This window comes from Cryptomeria japonica, chromosome 9, assembly GCF_030272615.1.
Source record: "Cryptomeria japonica chromosome 9, Sugi_1.0, whole genome shotgun sequence".
Lineage (NCBI taxonomy): Eukaryota > Viridiplantae > Streptophyta > Pinopsida > Cupressales > Cupressaceae > Cryptomeria > Cryptomeria japonica.
Window position 1 is genome coordinate 471,558,446 of NC_081413.1, and position 21,812 is coordinate 471,580,257.

The following is a 21,812-nucleotide window of genomic DNA, read 5'->3' on the forward strand; positions in this document are numbered from 1 at the left end:
GTCTCCATCATTGAATCCGGTTTAAATACAAGAGGAAAAGTTGCCTACGTAGGGACATGTCCATACGTGGCAGTTGCCACGTATGGACATGCCCCTATGGAGGCAACCGTTCATAACAATTAGTTTGTTTATGTTTAATTTCCGAACTGTATGCTCTGTTAATATATCACTCTCCAGATAATAACCGATTTACCATCAGTTAGATTCACGAGGGCTATATATTAACAAGATATAGTCACCTTGCTCAGCCGGGTTATGGGACTCCTCCAATCTAACTTTTTTGAAGAGTGGATATTCTATTTTACAGAGTAGGTCTTCGCTGGGAAATCCAAGTTCGAATGGGCCCAAATCATCAGTGACGATATCCATACCCAGTTGGTCGAACTTGTAGAGAAAAAGCACTTCACCATGACCTCTTACCTAGTTTATATGTTCGCTCGACACCAGCCACTGCTAGGGTTGATCAAGAAGGGTGAAATTGGGAATGGGCCCAATCAGGTAAAGGTGTACGACTGCTATCCGCAACTACATTATCATGACATAGCTCAAAGGGAAAAGAACAACCCTGCTTATGCTATTGATCAATATGAGCGTGTCAATGACGCCTTCATAATGTGCCTAGTCAGGCTGATGCAGGGGGGATTACACATAAGGCTCTCAGAGCAAGCTACCATTTTGGTACAAAGGTACGTTGCCTGGTTTATTCAGTTCCCTAGGTTCTCCTATATCCGGATAGCCGGCTTTGAGGGAGCTCCATTCCGACTTCCACGCTATCCAACAGACAAAGTAATTCTTCTAGAAGTTGCAAGGCAAGCACGTCCGGTGAACAGTTTACTCAGAGACAAGAAGCAGTCCGAATTCACCTTCCCTATGATTTTGGGTAACCTCGATGTCCATTTAAAGAATCCAGCACATGCCGACGAGTCACTTGTTGAGTTAGCCTCTTATGGCCTACAAGAACATTTTCCAAGGAAATGTTTTGATCATGACAATTTGGCAAAGATAGCCTATGGCAGGCGCTACAAAGCAAAGGAATCAATTGAAGACTATTGGAAGAATTGTTTTGATGACTATGAGGTCTGACGACGTGAATATTCAAGGTTAAGTGTGCAGCAAATGCGACTTTATGAATACCATCGGGTCTCGGATCAGGTAACAGATTCTGGAAATTGCTTGCAAGTTCGGGAGTTTGAGGCAGTAAGACATCTCTTACCTGGCATCGATTGGTCACAGGATCCAATCACTGACTTTGAGGCAGTTATGGCAGCCCCGGGAAGGTACACCGATCAATGGTTATACTAGCAGATTGAGAGACTAACCCATGAGGGAGTTCAATTCACATACCATATGATGGGTAGTCTTGATTCTCAGTCCTCTGAATATGAGGGAACCTCAAGTGCACCAAAGGAAGAGGTTGAGAAGCTCGAAAAAAGGAAGAAGGCCAAAGCTAGCAGAGGCACTCAGACGTCTAAAAGGACAAGAAGGGAGAAAATCCCTATTAGAAGACCAGAAGTCACTTCATCATCAAAAGACCCCAGTTTCGATGATGATGTAGTTGAACTTGATTATATACCTGCTCTGCCCTCCCAGAGTGATGTTGATGCATTCGAAGATGATAATCCTCCGGCACAAGACGAGCTAAATACAGAGGTGAAGATCATTGATTCTGGCAAACCTAAAAATCAAGTTGAGGAAGGAGAAATTCTGTCCAATCAAGGGGCTGATGTACATGAACTCACCCAGGGGAGTCGGCACGAGTTACAATTGCATAGTACCGGCAAAGATGACACCACCATTGAAGGAGAACAAAGGGTGGATGAGACCCACAAGTCTGATAGAACTGAGGAGCAACCATCACATGGGGATACTAGACAGTTGTTCAGTGAAGTAGGGGAGAACTCAGCTGTAAGCAAAGGACTGGACACTTCCTCCACTCCTCCTATAACAGATCAGTTACGGATATGCAATGAACCAGCTGAAAGCATTAAAGAGTAGAGTGGGAATTTGACCATAGCATTCGGGCAGACCATACCTCAAGATTGGTTAGTTGCTCGTGCACAGCGGAAGGTAGCCACCAAGCCACCTATTGACTTGGAGGACATTTTCTCTCACATAGGGGAAACAAGATCCAAAGGGAAGAAAAAGCCTAAGACCTACTCCCGAATAACCAAGGATGAGCAGAGGAACTGCACCATCCATATCGCCACCTCGCCTGTCGATAAGCCAGCAGATCAAATTGCGCTGGCCGATTATAGCATTACAACCATCCCAATAGGACGAACCACCAAAGAGCAGGAAAGGGAGGAGTTCAAGGACTCCGTGCAAAACATGCTCAAGCACCTCGACGAGATAATTGCTGAGAGAAACAAGTATCGAGTTCGTGCTGAGCAGGCCGAGGGGTACGTTGATCTCTTGCTGAGACCGTTGCATAATGCCCCTGAATCCCATGTTCCCCCATCAGCATTGGCACAAAGGACTACAACAGAGTTCGAAGGAGTACGGGATACCGCCAAGGCTGCCAAAGAATGGATTCGAGACATTAAAGAAAGGGGAGAGCTGATCATTGAGGATGTAAAGGAAATGGCCCACCACCGAGAGACCATTTTGGTCAAATTATTCGAGGTAAAGCGGGAATGCCTCAGGGCTCATGGGGTCGTTGCTACAACTCTTCCCCTCATGAGGGCTCTTTTTTGGACCCAAGCGCAGATTCCTACATTGTCCGCCATCCTGGATCCCTATAATACCAGCATTTTAAAAGAATGGTATTGGACCATCACCATGAAGAGCGAAACAAAAGATACCATTAACAAAGAGCAAGAGACATGCGAGGAAATTTTGAGGGACATGAGGGACCTTGGTGGAAGGATCCTCCGATCAATGGTTCTTGGCTGGAAAAATAGTTTGTCCGATGACCAAGTGCAGCTGGACTGGGAGGATAGATTGAGGATGGATAAGGTCACCTACTCCATGGAGGACTTGGAGTTTGCCAACGGGTTATATTCGGACATTTTGTGTTTTGAAGCTCATCGATCCGACTGGAAAGATGGTTTAAAGCATGTAGATCGTCATTTAGAGGGCATGCAATATAAGATACGTCATCCTCCTATGCCTCAGTTCACGGTGTTGTACCAGCTGTGCATCAGATTTCAAGAGTATGTTCGAGCAGAACGTGCGGCAGGTTGAGACCTCCGGAAAGAATATTTGAATGCTGAGGATGAATTTCTAGAGAAGGGGTCTGCAGTAGAAAAAGAAAAAGTGCCTTCATAAAGTGCATAATTCTTTTAAAAATCTAAAAAGACACTTTTGGCCATAAAGTTCATGTTTAACTGCCAAGTCAGCGGTAAATTTTGAGCTCTGTGCATGTGCATTTTTTGAGCTGCTGTTGGGAGTTATTAATTGCCTTTTTTAGGTAGTAATTGTTCCTCCTTGGGTGGTTGTTGATATTTACCTCCTATTGATGGGCATGGGTACTATGTTGTACAGATGAATCTGGGCCACTTGTTTTGTTTAAATCTTGGCCATTCATCTAATTCTGAAACTCTATTTAAAGGGACTGGTTTTCCCTTATCTTTTGTAAGAAGTCTAAGATTGTTGTTGAAGCTCTGGCGAAATTTATGCAGGATTAATGGAAATTAAAGCTGTTTCATTTCTTTGTGAGTGCATGGTCTCCTTCTTCACCATTCAATAATTCTGTTATGTATTTTGTTTTCAGATAGCATTTTTAAGATAAACATTTGATAGAAGCTTTGGTGTTCATACCATTAAGGACTGGCTAATTGTCACTCCCCCTGCATGGTTAGTCTGAACCCATTTATATGCTCAGTTCGGTTGTTAAACATCAAGTGAATGAATGTCAAAATTCTGCATTTATGTTTAGTAGCATGAAAATTTAGTTCCCTTTGAAGATTGCACTAGATTTTTACAGCATTGTGCCTTTTTAGCTGATAATGTTAAATCTAGTTTTTTGGAGGTTTCTGTCTGCTTTTCTGAACATGTTATCTTAGATTAATTAATCAGATTTTCTCTATCTCTTTTTCCCTTTCCTTTTTTTTCCTTTTTTTAACCAAGAAGAAACCATATAGCCAAGCTGAGATAGTATCAATCCAATTGAAATCAACTGATATAGGACTATTAAGTTTTAGGGAACTCACTCGAAGTCGTTCATCTAACCTTAAGTCCCCTTTGTGTTTCTAGCAAAACACATCAAACCACTAAGTTATCCTACAGTCAAGACTTGACAACCGAAACATTGAGGTAATCCCCATTGATCAATTAAAAACAACACTAGGGATTTCCTTATTTCAAGAGAGGATAGGATTCTTAGTATTCTATTCTGCGTTGGCTGGATGAAACCATAGTAATGCGATTTCAGACACGTCAACAGGTTACCCATCTTGACATTAATGACAAACAATTCCAACATAGAATATTTTGATGACTTCTGTTCCTAAAAAATATTGATTAAATAGCATTATTGGAAGATTACTACACACATGTTGCATAAGAACTGTTGTGAAAAAATTTACAATTGATTGCTTACTGTGGCCGGTCACGTAATGAGGTATGCAAATGCATATGTCTGTTTGCAAGGGTTATAATTGTTAAGGAATCTGGACCAGAGATAGAGAAGATAACAGTCTGATAATATTTAGGAAGGATGGACGTTAACGAGATCACTACAATGAATATGTTTTCCTCCACTACGTATCTATATAACTCTGTTATATTAATCTTCTACGATAATGTCGACAACTTGTTGGGTCATGAGATTGCCACAGTTATTGATTTCAATTACCAGCAAGTTGTCAACGCCTTTGCATGTATAAGGATGGAGAGTCATGTCCACGTGTCACGTACAGTCATGACCCTACGGAGACATGATCCTTCGTCCCTTGTACTGCTGATGTTCATTAGTTAACAATGATGGTGCTCGGGCTCACTAACTAATTCGACCCCGATAGTTATGGGGATTATTCTGAACCATATCGATTATTATATAAAGTAATATATGTGTGTGTGTGTGTGTGTGTGTGTACGTATATACAGATTGCTTCAATCCGAATGAAGCTATATCCTTAACACTCCCTCTTAGCAAAAGAGGATTGAATTTCATAATTGTGTTTTAAGGAACAACCTTCTAGATATACATATTCATTTGACATGATCATTCACTCAGTAACACTTACTAGTGAAATACTTCATATCTCAAGGAGATATGGATTATCTGATATCCAGCACTCTGGGACAACAACTACTTGAAGTCTTATCAGATTACAACCTTGATTCTAGTGACAATTGTAACATTGTCATTATCATAGGTGAAATAATTTTTGTATCATGATATCTGGCACATTCCGGGACAGCAAATTAATGTAGTCAATCAATGATATGATTGTTATCATAATTTCCAACATATTTCGGAACAACCATTTAATGATAACAATTCAATAACTCGTCATAGAAAAAGTTAGTATCAAGATTTCTGGCACATTCTGGGACAACAACTTAATGTAGTCAATCTTGACAATAGACCAGGCTATTGTGGAAGTCGTCACCTTACAATAGCGATCTTACACTTTCATGACATAGCACATACATGCAATATTGCATCCAAGATATTCATGAATATATCAAATTACACATGAATCATATTAATATCAGAAATTTCCGTTATAATTTAGTCATACCAAGTTTACCTCTAAAGTATTCCACTTTCAATTTTGCAAGAGGTTTGGTGAATATGTCGGCACTTTAAGCTTCAGTGCTGATGTAGGTCAATTTGATAACATCTCTGTCTACCATATCTCTTATGTAATGGTATGGGATTTCTATATGCTTGGATCGATTATGAAATACAGAAAGTTTGATGCAGGTTTGATTATCATAGTGAATCACAGTGGGTCTAGGGGTTTCCCAAATAGTCCAACTAGCAATTTCCTTAACCATACTGCCTCTCGTGCTCCCATGGAGGCAGCCATATATTTGGCTTCAGTGGAACTCTGAGCAACTGCTGATTGTTTTCTGCTAAACTAGGATATCATAGCTGATCGAAGACTAAAACAACACCCCATTGTACTTTTACGATCAATGGAACTGCCTGCCCAGTCAGAATCAGAATACCCTTGGAGTTGTATCTCAACATTTTTATATTTCAGGCCAAGTCCAATAGTGCCACACAAGTATCTCAGAATGTGCTTAGCCGCCATTAGGTGAATCTTCTTAGGTTCACACATGAAGTGACTTAACACATCGGTAGCGTACCAAATATCAGGGCGAGTGTTTACCAGGCACATGAGAGATCCAATAATTTGTCTATAGTATGTAGGATCCGTAGGTTCTGAATCTACTGCTTCACTTTTGAGCTTATGAAGATTTGTTTCCATTGGAATGGAGAGAGATTTACAATCCATCATACCAAATCTGGTCAGGATATCAGTAGTGTATTTTCCTTGATTTAGGAAAATATAATTCTCCTTTTGCCATACTTCTAGGCCCAGAAAATAGTGCAGTAGACCTAGATATTTCATATCGAATTCAACCACAAGATCTTGTTTGCATTTTGCAATGAGGTGATCTCCTGTTATCAACAAGTCATCAACATAGAGAACAAGTATTAGCATGTCACCATTCGATATTTTGAAGTATATGTTAGAATCTGCTTCATTTTTGGAATATCCTAGTTTGGAGAGATAGCTATCTATCCTTTCATACCATGCCCTGGGAGCTTGCTTAAGGCCATAGAGAGCTTTTTTTAGTAGAGGTTTCTATCATGTGTAGCAAAGCCTTCAGGTTGTTCTATATATACTTCTTCCTCAATAATACCATTCAAAATTGCGGTCTTTACGTCCATTTGGTGTATCTTCCACCCTTTAGAAGCTGCAATGGCAATGATGGTTCTCATAGAAGTATATCGGGCAATTGGAGCAAATGTCTCTTCGTAATCAATGCCAACCTTTTGAGAGAACCCCCTGGCAACGAATCTGGCTTTGTGTTTTTCAATACTTCCATCTGGTGCATATTTGATTTTGAATAACCACTTTGATGAGACAACTGATTTGTCTTTTGGTCTAGGTACAATGTCCCAGACATCATTCTTTAAGATAGATTGGTATTCTTCAATCAGTGCATTTTTCCAAGCTTGACATGTTAAGGCTTCTTCAACATTTGATGGTTCAGATTTTGTAAGTTCGGTCATGAGTGCAACATAGCATGATTGACTTCTTGTTTTCTTGTTCTCTTTGAAGATTTCGTCAGGTTCCACTTTATTTTCTTCAATCATCTTTCTTGCCCATAGTGGTCTTTTCTTCTTGTTAGGATTTTCAGCATTCTCGAAATTAGGTGATTGAAGTTCATGACTTTCTATGCTATTCTCCCTCTGATTCTCAATTGTAAGATTTTCATCTAATTCTGTGGTTAGATCATCTTCTGCACTTAGAGAGAGTTTATGAGCAGCATTTTCTTCAAATTTGACATCTCTACTAATTTCAATAGATCTTCGTCCTGGAATATAGACTCTGTATCCTTTAGTGGTTTCACTGTAGCCAACAAATATGCCTTTCTTCCCGGAGGGTTCTAATTTGGTTCTCTTTTCTTTAGGAACGTGAATATACACGTGGCAACCAAAGATTCTTAGATGGCTTTAATCTGGTTTATTTCCTGTAAAGGCTTCTTCAGGTGTTATATTCTCTAGGATTGAATGAGGGCATCTGTTTTGAATAGACACAGCTGTATTTGAGGCTTCAGCCCAAAATGAGATATGTAGATTTTGATCATGCATCATGGCTTTGGCGGATTCGATGATGGTTTTGTTTTTTCTTTCTGCAACTCCATTCTGTTGAGGATTATAAGGTACAGTACACTCCCTCTTAATCCCAACAGAAATGCATAATTCTTTAAAATTTTCAGAGATGTATTCACCCCCATTATCTGATCTTAGAGTCTTTATTTTCTTCCCAGTTTGATTTTCCACTAAGGCTTTAAATTCTTTGAATTTTTAATAATACTTCATTTGATTCCTTGAGTTTTATGAAATAGATCCATGTTTTCCTAGAGTAGTCATCAACAAATATCACGTAATACAAGAATCCCCCTAGTGATGGTAATGACATTGGACCACACAAATCAGTGTGGACAAGTTCTAGTACAACTTTTGCTGTGTTCACTTGAGGGAAAGGACCCTTTTGAGTTTTTCCCTAGAGCACATCCTTTACAAGTTCCAACATGATAAGATTTTATATTGGGTAATCTTGTGGTAATCTTTCCTATAGAAGGTAGGGCACTAAATCGAAGATGTCCTAATCTTCTATGCCAAATTTCATTAGAGTTTGATACTTCATGATTTAGTGCTTGTTTTTGAATATTACATAATTTGTATAAACTACCATCTCTAGATCCTATAGAAATAGCATTCTTTATGTTTGAATTTTTAGGCCAGAGTAGAACTTTATCTTCATGGAAGGTGACACGATATCCTTGATCAGCTTGTCCTGAAATAGAGACCAAATTCCTTTTGATACCTGGTACAAAAAGAACATCTTTCAATTGTAATGTAACTCTTGTTCTTAATTGAATTGAGAAGGTCCCAATTCCTTTCACTGGATAGGTAGAATTGTCTCCTATTGTAACTTCTTCAGTTGAGTGGCCTTCAAAGGTTTCGAATTGATCTCTAAATCCGGTTATGTGTCGTGATACTCCACTGTCGATTATCCACATATGTTTGTTTGAGTTTAGTTCACTTGATAAGGCTAAGAAAAATAGAGGATTCTCTACTTCCTTGACTTCAGCTATGGTAGCTTGAGCTTTCTTTCTTTCTGGACAAAATCAGTGAGTGTGTCCAAATTTATCACACTTGTAGCATTGGATCTTGGAGAAGTCTTTGCTTTTGTGGTTATTTCCTCTCTTCCGTTTGAACTTCCTTTTCTTCCCTTTGTTGCTTTTGTTAGCATGTAGTGCTTGAATTTCTCCCTCTTTGTTTGGACCCAATTCTCTTGTGATTAGTCGAGATTCTTCTTGAGTGCAATCATTCTTGAGTTGATCGAATTTTGGTAGTGTCAGACGAGCACTAATGCCTTGAATAAAGGATTCCCAACTAGATGGTAATCCCTTAAGTGCTATTAGAGATAGCTTCGTATCATCTACATTATTTCCAATAGTTGATAATTGGTCTTTCAACTTTGAAATTCTCATGAAATAGGATGTAATTGTTTCACCTTTGTTCATATAGATATGCATTAATTGCTGCTTTAAAGTGAGCAATCTGCTTGCATTATTTATTTCATGAGTTTTGAATGGTCTTGAACATATCATAAGCTGTAGCTAGTTTTGAGATGGTTGGGAGAATGTGATCTTTAACAGCATCAATTATGATTTTCTTAGCCTTGTTGTTGTGTCTTTTCCAGGTTGTTTTCTCTGGCTCGTCTTCGGGCATCTTAGTGTCTTCTTCTATGTATGCATCTAGTTCGAGTTCTTGAAGAATTGCTGTTATTCGAATTCTCCATGAGACAAAGTTGGATGCGCCTTCAAGTCTATCCTCCACTCTAACACTGTTCACCATAATTGTTCTGAATTGTTTTGAATGCAAGTCTGATTTGTTTTTGGAAAAGAGGTGTTTCTATTTTTATTATTTCTCTACCAACTTGGCTCTGATACCATGTCAAGGAATCTGGACCAGAGATAGAGAAGATAACAGTTTGATAATATTTAGGAAGCATGGACTTTAATGAGATCACTGCAATGAATATGTTTTCCTCCACTGCGTATCTATATAACTCTGTTATATTAATCTTCTACGATAATGTCGACAGCTTGCTGGGTCATGAGATTGCCACTGTTATTGATTTCAATCACCAGCAAGTTGTCGACGCCTTTGCATATAGAAGGATGGAGAGTCATGTCCACGTAGGGGCATGACTTCTATGTGGCTTATGTCACGTAGAGTCATGACCCTACGGGGACATGACCCTCCGTCCCTTGTTCACCACTGATGTTCATTAGTTAACAATGATGGTGCTCAGGCTCACTAACTAATTCGACCCCGATAGTTATCGGGATTATTCTGAACCATATCGATTATTATATAAAGTAATATATATACAGATTGCTTCAATCCGAATGAAGCTATATCCTTAACAATAATCCCTGGTCTCATATATACCTATGCATTCATTAACTATTTGGGTTTTGTTCATAAAAGACCCCGCAAATTCTGCTCAACAGTAAAGTTGTGTTATCATGTATTTGTACTAATTGTTTCTTAATCTTGTCTCCTTTCACAAGCATGCAATAGAATAGGATGGTTTGAAAAGATTTTGTTCCTAACAAATCATGATAAATTCATATGCTGAGAACAATATTACACATCCATATGGTAAAAGAGTTGTCATAAGAAAATTTTACAATATGATTGCTTGCTGTGTGTTGATAGTTCAAGAAGCGTGCCATTGGAAATGTCTATTTGCAAGGCTTAGGGCCCCCAATCCTGTATATATTTAACATATTTACATGCATTATTATTGTTTGGCTTTTCCAAATAAATCAATTTATTTGAATGCACAATTTGAAGATGTTCCTTGCCATGGAGAAGAGGAGAATGTTTATGGAGATTGTTGAGGGTAATAAAAGACGTCATCAAAAATATAATCAGGACATGGAATAAGAAATCATATTATAATAATCAGGGATGCTCTAGAAGAAAAAAAATGACGAATGGGAAGATAGTTTGAGTGGTGTACTCTATGATGGTTGAAAAATGAGATGTTCAAGTTGAATAACCACGGCAATGCCTGATGGTGTTTAATAAGGTTTAGGTGGCATCTATCTATATTTATTCAGGAAATAGAAAAATGATGTATCCCAAATGGTTACCTGATGTTATTGCTTCACATGCTGCACTTTGGGCAACCTTCATCTACTAATTTCCGTTGTGGCTAAGTGAGTGGGTATATTCCTCAATTTCACATTTTACATGAATTTAAATTAGTTCTTGATATAGTGTGGTCTAATTTTTTTCCTTTTTTAAGTTTAGTAGTTGATTATTATATAATTACAAATTTGAAGTGTTTATATACTCAAAACATCATTCAGACTGTAAAGATACATTAGGCTGCCTTTGTGCTTGAGATGTTGAATGTTGTGTATTGTTTTCTTGTTTTCTCATATTATTACAAATTGTTGTTGGTTGTATAATGCCTAGGTGGGATTATGAAGGGCCATACAAACCTCTGCATTTGATGAACCCTACTAGAATATCCTTTATTCGCTCAGCACTTTGTCAGCACTTCAGGTTTGCACATATCATTTTTTATTATAGGTGGATTTTTATTTAGGAGCTCCGTACTTCTCTCCTTATTGGAACTGTTATTATCTTAATATTTTCTTTAAGTATTTTATTTTCTAGTGGTATTATTGATAAGCTTGAGTCTCTCTCAATTTAGAGAAATATATTGTGTTTTAAAAGAAAATATGAGATGAGAAAAATTATTCTGAAGCTAAACATTCGTAATAGAATTCTGAATTAAAATTGAACTTAAACTACAGAATTTGACTTTCATGCACTGTTAAGAACATGCACCTGCAAATATTTCTCACTATGTATAGTTATATGATAGTCACGGATGAACTCAGTTTATAGCTAATTTCATTTCTTCAATCATGTTTGTTGGCAATTTCTAGAGTTAAAATATTGTATAATTAAAGCATTGCTGTTTTAAACATTCAGAAAATAATATTGTCAAATTTTCTTTTTGATAGGTAAAGCTGATTAAAGTAAAATTTGTAATTTTTTGGGACCCTTGGTATGTTCTATCTTAGAAATGTCCACGCAGTCAAAAAAATACAAATAAATTTTCCTATATATTAAATTTTCATATGCTTTAAGATAAAATAACAAAAAATAATAATTTAAGGAAACGCTAATTGAGACATCATGGGTTTACTCTCCTATCTAATACAATGAATACTTGAAATAATGAACATAATTAATAATGCGTATCAAGTATAGGAGTAAATGTATCTTTATCATAACCAAGTTTATTATAGAAGTTGACCAGAGATGGTCAACCAAGGATCAAAATTGACTTAACTAGATCATACTACTTTCCCCGATGATACAAAATCTATTTGAAGGATATGACAGTTGCCTAGAGGAACACAACTGTTGATCGACCAATGCTTATAACTACCCAAAGCTGACAAACAATTTATACATGGTCTAATGAACTATATTATCAACAATAGGCATTGTACACAAACTACATCATCCCCTCCCCAAAAACAAAATTCATTTTCAGATGACATGGAAAACAAGTAAGCATCAAGTAACACTAGTGAAGTTTAACGAATTTGATGATGATATCATAGACGAAGTGGAAGTATTGCTTGCAAAATTAGATTTGGAGTGTGCTTGGCAAATCAAATGAGTGTGTTGGGGGTCTTGGGGCAACACCCCTCACAAGGGTTTGGGGGAAGTGCCTCTTGTAGGGTTCAAGGGTAGTGCTCTTATGTTCCTTATCGCGATAGAGGGTGGGGTTGAGCCCCAATCATCAAAGGCCAAATGAAGACTTTGAAAATCACATTAACTTTCTATTAAAATATTGTAATGTTTCTTTAATGATCATCTTAGTTGCTTTAAAAAGTTTCCTTTTCTGTCTTTTGTTCACGATTGTTTCATTTAGAAACATCGTCTTTGTAAATCTATTTAAGAACCTGTTGATGTGTTTTTTATGCACATGCGATCACAGAATAAAATACCAAGGTATCTTATCCTCTCTTGAACAAAGTTATTCGAATGCTGAAGATTTGCTTAAGGATCAATCGAAATAACTCCAAGGTTCTTATATGTAGGGTCTCTACGTGTGGATAAGTTCTTGTGGTATGATGTGATTATGCTAGAATCACAAGGGGACTTACGTTTGATTGCCTGAGCGTTTAATCTACTAGAACTCAAGTCCTATCTACTCATCGGGATAATGAAGAAATAGCAAAAGATTGAGGGTTCAAGAAATCTATTCTAGGACCTAGAATGCAAGAAGATAGATGAACGACTAGGTGGAGTCCTACTGGGCTAGGTCTCACCATCGAATTGAACAATTCAACACCAACTCAGTGCGATCTTCTAGGGTAGTTCTGAAGATGTTCAAATCACCACCGTCAAACACTGATCACCATTCAAGTTAATGGATGAACAATAGACGTATAACAATTCGAGATTAAGCTCATTCAATGCCAGTTGACCACGCAGGGCGCCCTTACAATCAGCAAGAGGCTAGTGGTTTGGACTAGGCGGATTCCACACGAGTGCATTCAATAACTTCTTTCATTCAATCTAAACATTTACCATCTAAAACGAAGATTCAACAAGAAACCATTTATATTGCAAGAAACAACACATTTCACCTTAACTTCAATGAAAATGGAGTTCATTTACAATTTAGCCAACAATTTCTTGCCTTCTCTCCCTACTCTATTCTAATTGTTTATTCTACTGACTATTCACTATTGATCATTAGCTATTCTAACCTCTATTAACTAACTATTAACTATTAACCTTTACAAATGAAGAGCCAAAGCATTATATAGAGAGCTCTTTACATTTCAATGGCTTTGATTGATTTACAATCAATGGCTAGGATTACAAGATGGAAACCTGTTGTGACGTATTCACACATCGCCCCATTGCAAATGGGGACCCCTGCTTTTTGCTTTCTAGGGTTTGTTTTCTGGGTCTTCTAGGGTTTTGTCTGTTAGCCTTTGCAGGATGAGTGTTGTCGAGGAGGTCGTTGGATTGCAGGCTTTGCTTGAGCCAAGGTGAGTCCACAGGGCCCCAGAATTAGGGTTTCTTTGAGAGTCTTCCTTAGGGCCTGGTTTTGCTCTTGTTGCTAATTGTGTCTTGCTTTGTGAGTGGGTATCATTCTTGAAGGTCCAAGCTAGGTCAAGTTAGTGAGTGATGAAGTCTGGAATGTCATCGTGATCTTCAAATGCCCTGAAATTTGGCTGATGAAGTCTGGAATGTCATCCTGATCTTCAAATGCCCTGAAATTTGGCTAAGTCTGGAATGCTCCGATCCTGAAATTTGGCTAAGTCTGGAATGTCCTGATCCTGAAATTTGACTAAGTCTGGAAAACTGAAGAATCCTCCAAAAACTAGATTTTGCAATATAACTCCTGGAGGTCCGAAACCACTCTCAAACATCCTGAAAGTATATATGGAATATAACTTAAAGTATAAGTTCATATACTTAAATGTTATATTCCATAAAATGATCCTGACGGAGAGTCCAAAATGTCAAATTTCGCTCCTGACCCTTCCAAAGGGTCCATAGCGAAATTCTCCATAAGACATTCTACTTTGACCAAAACCTAGAACTAATGCATTCCTAGGCTTGAATGAAGGCAAAAGCACTTGTTTGAATGAAGAAATGCGAAAAAATGAAGTCAGGATCATGGCCTAAGGTGAATTTCGCTCCTGACCCTTCCAAAGTGTCCAGAGCGAAATTCATATTTCCTTTATTTTTCTCCTTAGCTTGACCAAGTTTGTAGACTTTTGAGGCATAATTGAGAAGGTTTGATACAACTTTGCCTTGGAGAAGAGATTTTAGACCTTGGGATGATGGATTCTAGCCTGGGAGAGGAATTTCACTCCTGACCCTTCCAAAGGGTCCAGAGCGAAAATCCTTATAACCCTCATTTTCCTTCCTTGTTTTGGATGGGTGTGGGTTTATTAGGCATTGTGTGTGAGTCTTGATGTGTTCTTGCCTTGAGAAGTGTTTTGAAAAGTGAGGATCTTGTCCAAAAAAAGGAATTTCGCTCCTGACCCTTCCAAAGGGTCCAGAGCGAAAATCCTTATGCACCTCAATTTATCACTTGTCAAGACCAATTTCATAGTTCCTTAGGCATGTTTGGGGGATTTTTGACATGTTCTCACCTTAGGAGGTGAGTAAAGGTGGATGAGATGAAGATTTTAGCCAAGAATAGGAATTTCTCTCCTGACCCTTCCAAAGGGTCCAGGGCGAAATTCACTATAATCCTCATTTGCTACCTTGAATGGGCTTAAAACCTGGTTCCTCAAGTGGAAAACAATCTATATTTGCCTCCAGGAGAAGATTGAAGTTTGAAAAATGAGCAATTAAAGCCTAAATCAAGATTTTCGCTCCTGACCCTTCCAAAGGGTCCAAAGTGAAAATCAACCTAAGACTCATTTCTTGCCTTATTTGACCAAATTTTGATTTGCAAGGCATTTTGAAGGGAAGAGTAGACATGTTTGGACGTTGGAAATGTTTGAAAGCCTTGAAAAAGTGAAGTATTCTAGCCAAGAAGGTGAATTTCGCTCCTAACCCTTCCAAAGGGTCCAGAGCGAAATTCCTTGCAAGCCTATTCTTTTGACCTTGTTTTGGCTTAAGACCTTATCCCTTGGGTGAAGGATGATGTTTAGTGACCTCTTGAGGTGATTTTGAGTTGGAAAAAGGAAGAATCAAGCCCAAATCATGATTTTCGCTCCTGACCCTTCCAAAGGGTCCAGAGCGAAAATCCTCCTAGACCTCATTTCCTTCCCTATTTGACCAAATTGTGATGTCCAAAGGATGTTGAAAGGGGAAATGGACATGATCTTGCCTTTGAGAGTGTTTGGAAGTTGTGAAAATGAAGGATTTTAGCTAGGAAAGGAAATTTCGCTCCTGACCCTTCCAAAGGGTCTAGAGCGAAATTCCTTATACGCCTACTTTTTAACCTTTCTTGGACATGAAACCTTGTTCCTAGGGCAATGAAGGATGAAATCCTACCTTGCAAAGAAGTTTCAAGTTTAAAAAATGATGATTTTGGGTCAAAAATGAAAATTTCGCTCCTAACCCTTCCAAAGGGTCCAGAGCGAATTTTCTCAAAACTTCTTTTTGCTATCAAGTTTTTGCTAGGTCAAGTGTGGGATAAGGCAAAATCAAGAGGAAGTTGCCCTTAAGAGTGACTTTAAGTTGCTAGAGACCATGAAAGATGAAGGAATTGAGCCTAGAGGTGATTTTCGCTCCTGACCCTTCCAAAGGGTCCAGAGCGAAAATCCTTAAAAACATCTTTTCTTCCAAATTTTGAGTAAAGCCAAGCTTGGACAAGGGTGTGAGAAGGCATTTGGATTGCCTTAGAGTAGATTTTGGTTGCCAAGAATGCAAATTTGAAAGCCTAATGAAAATTTCGTTCCTGACCCTTCCAAAGGGTCCGGAGCGAAATTTCTAAAATTCACCTTTTTCCTTGCAATTCAAGACTAGATTTTGGTTTTTATGACCTGGAGAGGAGTGAGGCAAGGTGTTCTAAGTCTTGGAGGTGATTTGAAGTTGAAAGGATGGTGAAATAGCCCTAAAACAAGATTTTCGCTCCTGACCCTTCCAAACGGTCCAGAGCGAAAATCGTAAAATCTACCTATTCCTTTCAAACTTATGCTAAGCTATGCCTAGACCAAGGTAAAAGATGCCCTTGTGATTGCCCTTAAGTCGATGGTTGTCTCTAGAAGTGATGATTTTAGGCCAGAAGAGGAAATTCGCTCCTGACCCTTCTAAAGGGTCCAGGGTGAAAATCCTTCAATCACCTATTTTGCCTTGCAAAATCAAGATAAACTTGGGTTGGATGAGAGAAGAAAAGTGTTTCCTTGCCTTGTGAGGTGGATTGAAGTTGAAATGATGAAAAAAATGAGCTACAAACAAGAAATTCGCTTTTGACCCTTCCAAAGGTCCAGAGCGAAAAACACTAAAACCATCCTTTTCTCCAAATTTTTTGCTAAGTTAGACCTGGACTAGGGTGAGAAAAGCTATTTGGAATGCCTTGGAAAGATGTTTGACCTTCAAAAATGTGAATTTTGAGCTAAAGTTGGAATTTCGCTCCTGACCCTTCCAAAGGGTCGAGGGCGAAATTCTTATAGGGTCTGTTCCTGGAGAAAATCTTGGGCAAGTTTCATGTTAATATCTTTTTGTTGATGATTTAAGTTGAAAATGCTATGTTGAAATGAATTTATCATGTGTCCTTAATCATCTTTTGGTTTGTTTTGGCAGATGAAAGAAGACCAGGCATCAACAAGGACGACCTTCTCCAGCCTAGCATCAACAAGGACGACCTGCTCCAGCCCAGCATCAACAAGGGCGAATTTCTCCAGCCCGACCTCATCAAGGACGACCTCTTCCAGTCCAACATTTGAAGGAAAGACAAGGTGGCATCCCAGTCATCACTCCTCCAGTCGGGTTGGTCCACTTCAGCATGTCCAGATTCAATGTACCTGACTCATCAAAGATGGCACTAAATTCGATGTACCTACCCCGGCTATCCATTGGTCGAATATTCCAGAGAAGACATGTGTCCAAATAATGCAATTATTTCATTGGTCAGAATTAAGTTTGTTGTAACTAACCCTAATTAGGGTTTTCATTGTAAAATCTCGACCATTGATCTCAAATTGATCTGAGCCATTGAATTGTATTGAGGGCACTATATAAGCCCTGGCTCCTCATTTGTAAAGGCTAATAGTTAGTCAATAGTTGATAGTGGGTGAATAGTTAGAAATAGTGAATAGTCAGTTGATAGAATAGCAATTAGAGTAGAATAGAAAGAGAAGGCAAAGATTGTTGCCAAGATGTTGTTGTAAATGACTTGTAAAACCTCACTGAAGAAATGGTGAAATCTATGGGTCGATTCAACAATTTGCATGGTCTCTATACTTCTCAAATTTGATTTCATGTTATTAGATGAGTGGAAGAAATGTGTTTGATTGATGGTGAGATTCGTATATCCATACTACTAGCAGTTTGTTGATTGCAGACTTGCCTTGTGTAGTCAACTGGAATCATTCAGCTCAAGCTTAATTTCAATTGTCGCTTCTTCACTGATATGCATCAGCCTGACGGTGTCTATGCCTGTAGTGATGATCTGAACATCATAAAGCTTTCCTCCGAAGATCGTACTAACCTTGTGCAGATGGTCCTGGGATGTCAAAACAAGACTTAGTTAGAATTTCATCAAAGATCAATCATTGCTCCTCCATTCTTAGTGTCATAATTAGATCTTTTCCTCGCCCTCATCCTTTTCCTTTTTTTTCAAAATCTAGACTAGTGAAATCTTGTGTTCCAACAATATTCAAAGCAAATCAAACGTTTAGTCATCAAGTGTAAGTCCCCTTGTGATTCCAGCAAAATCACATCATACCACAAAGAGCTTATCCACGAGTAGAGAACCTACATACAAGAACCTTGGAGTTGCCTCGACTGATCCTTTTTGCGATATCTTCAGCAGTCGGGAAACTTTGCTCAAGAGAGGATAAGGTACCTTTAGGTATTTTATTCTGTGTTCGCATGTGCATGAAAAACACATCAACAAAACCCTAATTAGGGTTTGTTATAACAAACTCCTTTAGCCAATGAGAAAATTACATTTAATGCCTGTGAACCAATAGGAAACCGGTGTAGGTGCCTCGAAGTTTGCGCCATCACTGGTGAGTCAGGTACATTGAATCTGGACATGTTGATGTGGACCTATCTGACTGGAGGAACAATGACTGGGATGCCACCTTGTCTTGCGTTTGTGTTTGGTCAAGGAACTTTGTATCTCTTGATATTCAATGAGAAGCTTAACTTTGATTAACTCTTCTAAAACTATCTGCCTCTTCAACGTACCCTTGCACTGACTTTGGTTGATCCTCCTGCGTCCTCGATGTACTCGATGAATGATGTACCTCCTTGGTTCTCATGTGCTTGATGAAGCCTCCTTAATTTTGCATTATGGTGATAGGAAGTCTTGGTCAAGTCACCTTCTCTAGTAGCTCATTTTGCCTTGAAGTGTTTATAAAATCGTTCTTCTGATATCTTGTGATTTCTCCATGTGGTAGAATGAGGTCCTTGAGGATGGTCAACTCCATTGCTTGCAATTTCTTGAACACTTGAAGTCCTCCAACTTGGAAGCACTTTGAGTCCTCCTCCATGCATTTGAAGTGTCCTTGATGATGATGAAACTTGAAGAGGTCGCCCTTGTCTTGGCCTGATCTTCCTCCAACTTGGTCTCGTTGATCTGCAAAACAAGCAAAAGATGATTAAGTATACATAATATATTCATAGCATTTCTTACCTTAAATCATCAACAAGAAGGCATTAGGATCAATTTGCTCTGGACCCTCTCCAAGGACAGGGCCTATAATGAAATTTGCTCTGGATCCTCTCCAAGGACTGAACCTATAATGAAATTCGCTTTGGACCCTCTCCAAGGATAGGACCTATAATGAAATTCGCTTTGGATCCTCTCCAAGGATAGGACCTATAATGAAATTCGCTCTGGATCCTCTCCAAGGACATGACCTATAATGAAATTTGCTCTGGATCCTCTCTAAGGACAGACCCTATAATGAAATTCGCTCTGGACCCTCTCCAAGGACAAGCTAATAGCCAAGACTAGACAACTAAGCAAAGAAAACTAACCCTAGAAAGCAAAAAGTAGGGGTCCCCATTTGCAATGGGGCGATGTGTGAATACGTCACAGCAGGACCTTCGTCTCCTTTGTTTAATACATTGATTTATTATAACATGATATCAAAGCGGGTTGATGGGATTTCATTAAATTTAAGAAAAATTCGAGCCTCTTCTTATCTAGAATTTTTTCGAGAAATTTGTTCTTCAATTTTTTTATGAAAATAAAATATTCATTGGAGCTTGTTTAAGCGTCGTTTTTTGTGTTCGTGGGCTTCTATTTGCAAACCCACGCTGTTGGTTTGTGGCTCAGAGGCAAGGGTTTTTGGTAGGCATTTGAGGTGTCGGTTTTTCTCTATACAGCTTGTGCGCAATTTGCATCCGCAATTTTGTTTGGTTTTCTTCCATTTTTGGGTGTCGTTTTCACCAAATCGAGCGATTTTTTGGATGAAGCAGATCTTGTTTCAACCCTTTTGATTTTCGTGATGGGATTTCATGTTGTGCGTGACGACCCTCCTTTTCTGTGCTCGTGATGGGTTTTTTTTGTTACGTGGTTTCTTTGCTCGAGTTTTTTTCTGCTCGAGTGAAGGTTTTGTGAGTTGTTCTCTAGAATCCCGTGCCGTTTTTTTGGCAAAGGCCGCGTTTTAAAGACATATCAAGGCATCCTTATCTTTGTTTAGCTTTCTCTTTGTTGCCTGCAATGTGGATTTTTAGGCTCTTCTGTCTGCAGTTTTTTCTTAGAATTTGCAACCCGCATGGAGTCCTTCGAGTTCTTTTCAGCTATGTGTTTGCTCTTGTATGCCCTAGGTAGGGTTTCCACAGGTTGGGAGGGCTCTCTGGTTGCATAGGTTGTCTAATTTTTTTCCATAAAAAATTAGTGTTGGTTTTTCTAATTTTTCTCCTTCCAAATTAGTGGTGGATTTTTATAATTTTTCTCCTTAAAAAATTCTGGAAGGGTTTTATCGTTTTTTCCCCAAAAACAAAATTTTGTATGCTGATCCATGTCTCGGACTTTGTGCCAGCTACTCTGGTGTTTCAGTTTTTGGGTTTTGTGCGCTTTTCTCCTTAAACCTCATTTATGTGTTTTGATCGATTTTTCCCCTAAAAATTTGTGGTTTCTTGCAGCTGTTCAGGGTCGCACCTAGAGTTGCTAAAACAACAATCTGCACAAGGGTTTGCCGAAACGGGTTTGGTGATTTTCTCCTCCAAATCACAGTTTCAGTTTGAGAAGCTGCTCTCGGTACGCTGGCTACAGGGAGGGACAATTTTGTTTCCCACCATTAGGTTGTATGAATCTCAGTTTGTTTTGGTTGTCTTTGTCATTTCTAGAAGTTTTGCAGAATTAGGATCTCAGCAACAAGCTCATTTTGTAGAGCGTTCTAAAGAGAAGGGGGCATCTTTCTCTATGCATTCGTGGCGAGAATGGGACAACCTTCTATGCAATTGTGACCAAAAGACAAAAGACCTATGTCTTCTATAGGGTAGTTAGAATGATGACCATTAAGGGAGGGTATTAAAATATTGTAATGTTTCTTTAATGATCATCTTAGTTGCTTTAAGAAGTTTCCTTTTCTGTCTTCAATTTCATAATTGTTTCTTTTAGAAACATTGTCTTTGTAAATTCAACAAAGGATCCTTCGTCTCCTTTGTTTAATACATCGATTTACCATAACACTTTCATGGTGCAGCTCATTTTCATGATTTTTTCAGAAGCAAATAGCAATGTTTATAAAGCCAAAAATAGAGTTTTTGAAGTGTTTAACCAACATATGCGAGCATGCAAATAATAATTTGGACCAACCAACCAAGAGACCCCAATTGGTTGCAGACGGAAAGCTGAGAACGTGGCACCCAATATATCAGTGAGCTCAAATAGTGTTGCAGCAAGGGTGTGTTTGGTTTGGGCTTCACACTGCACAATGCTTGAGGCGAACTGTGTTGATAGTGAAGTTTATGACAGACTGGCTCTATACCAAGTGAAAGTCGAATAGGGAGTGGAGGTTTATGGTTGTAAGGAGTAGAGATTACAGGGTGTATAATGGAGTTCATATACCTAGCAAGGAATGTACAATGACATTTGAATAGTAACATACAATAGTAGTGAATGGCATACAATATTGAGAAAGGTTTGACATATAATGGAAATAAGAATTGAAGGGCATATGAAAAATTTGATTAGGGTTGTATGACAAAAATCTGTAGGTGTGTATGGCATATAGTAAACCCTTAAACCATACAATGCAATGCTATGTCATACAAGTGATGAACTTACTTGAAATCGTATGGTTGGTTGTTTGGGTTGTATAGTTTGTTGTTTTGGATCGTATGGCTAATTGTTTGAATCATACAGTTGGTTGTTTGAATTGTATAGCTGGTTGTTTGAATCATATGGTTG

General features: G+C 38.5%; 1 protein-coding gene across 5 annotated transcripts in view; it reads left to right on the plus strand.

Moving 5' to 3' along the window:
* LOC131075944 (ubiquinone biosynthesis O-methyltransferase, mitochondrial) overlaps positions 1 to 21,812 on the plus strand; it is a 220,005-nt gene that overhangs the window by 33,382 nt on the left and 164,811 nt on the right. For all 5 annotated transcript variants that reach the window (XM_058012923.2, XM_058012926.2, XM_058012921.2 and 2 more), the window contains one exon: positions 11,192 to 11,281. In XM_058012923.2, coding sequence (XP_057868906.2) covers positions 11,192 to 11,281 — 90 coding nt within the window. The remainder of the gene's footprint in view (positions 1 to 11,191; positions 11,282 to 21,812) is intronic.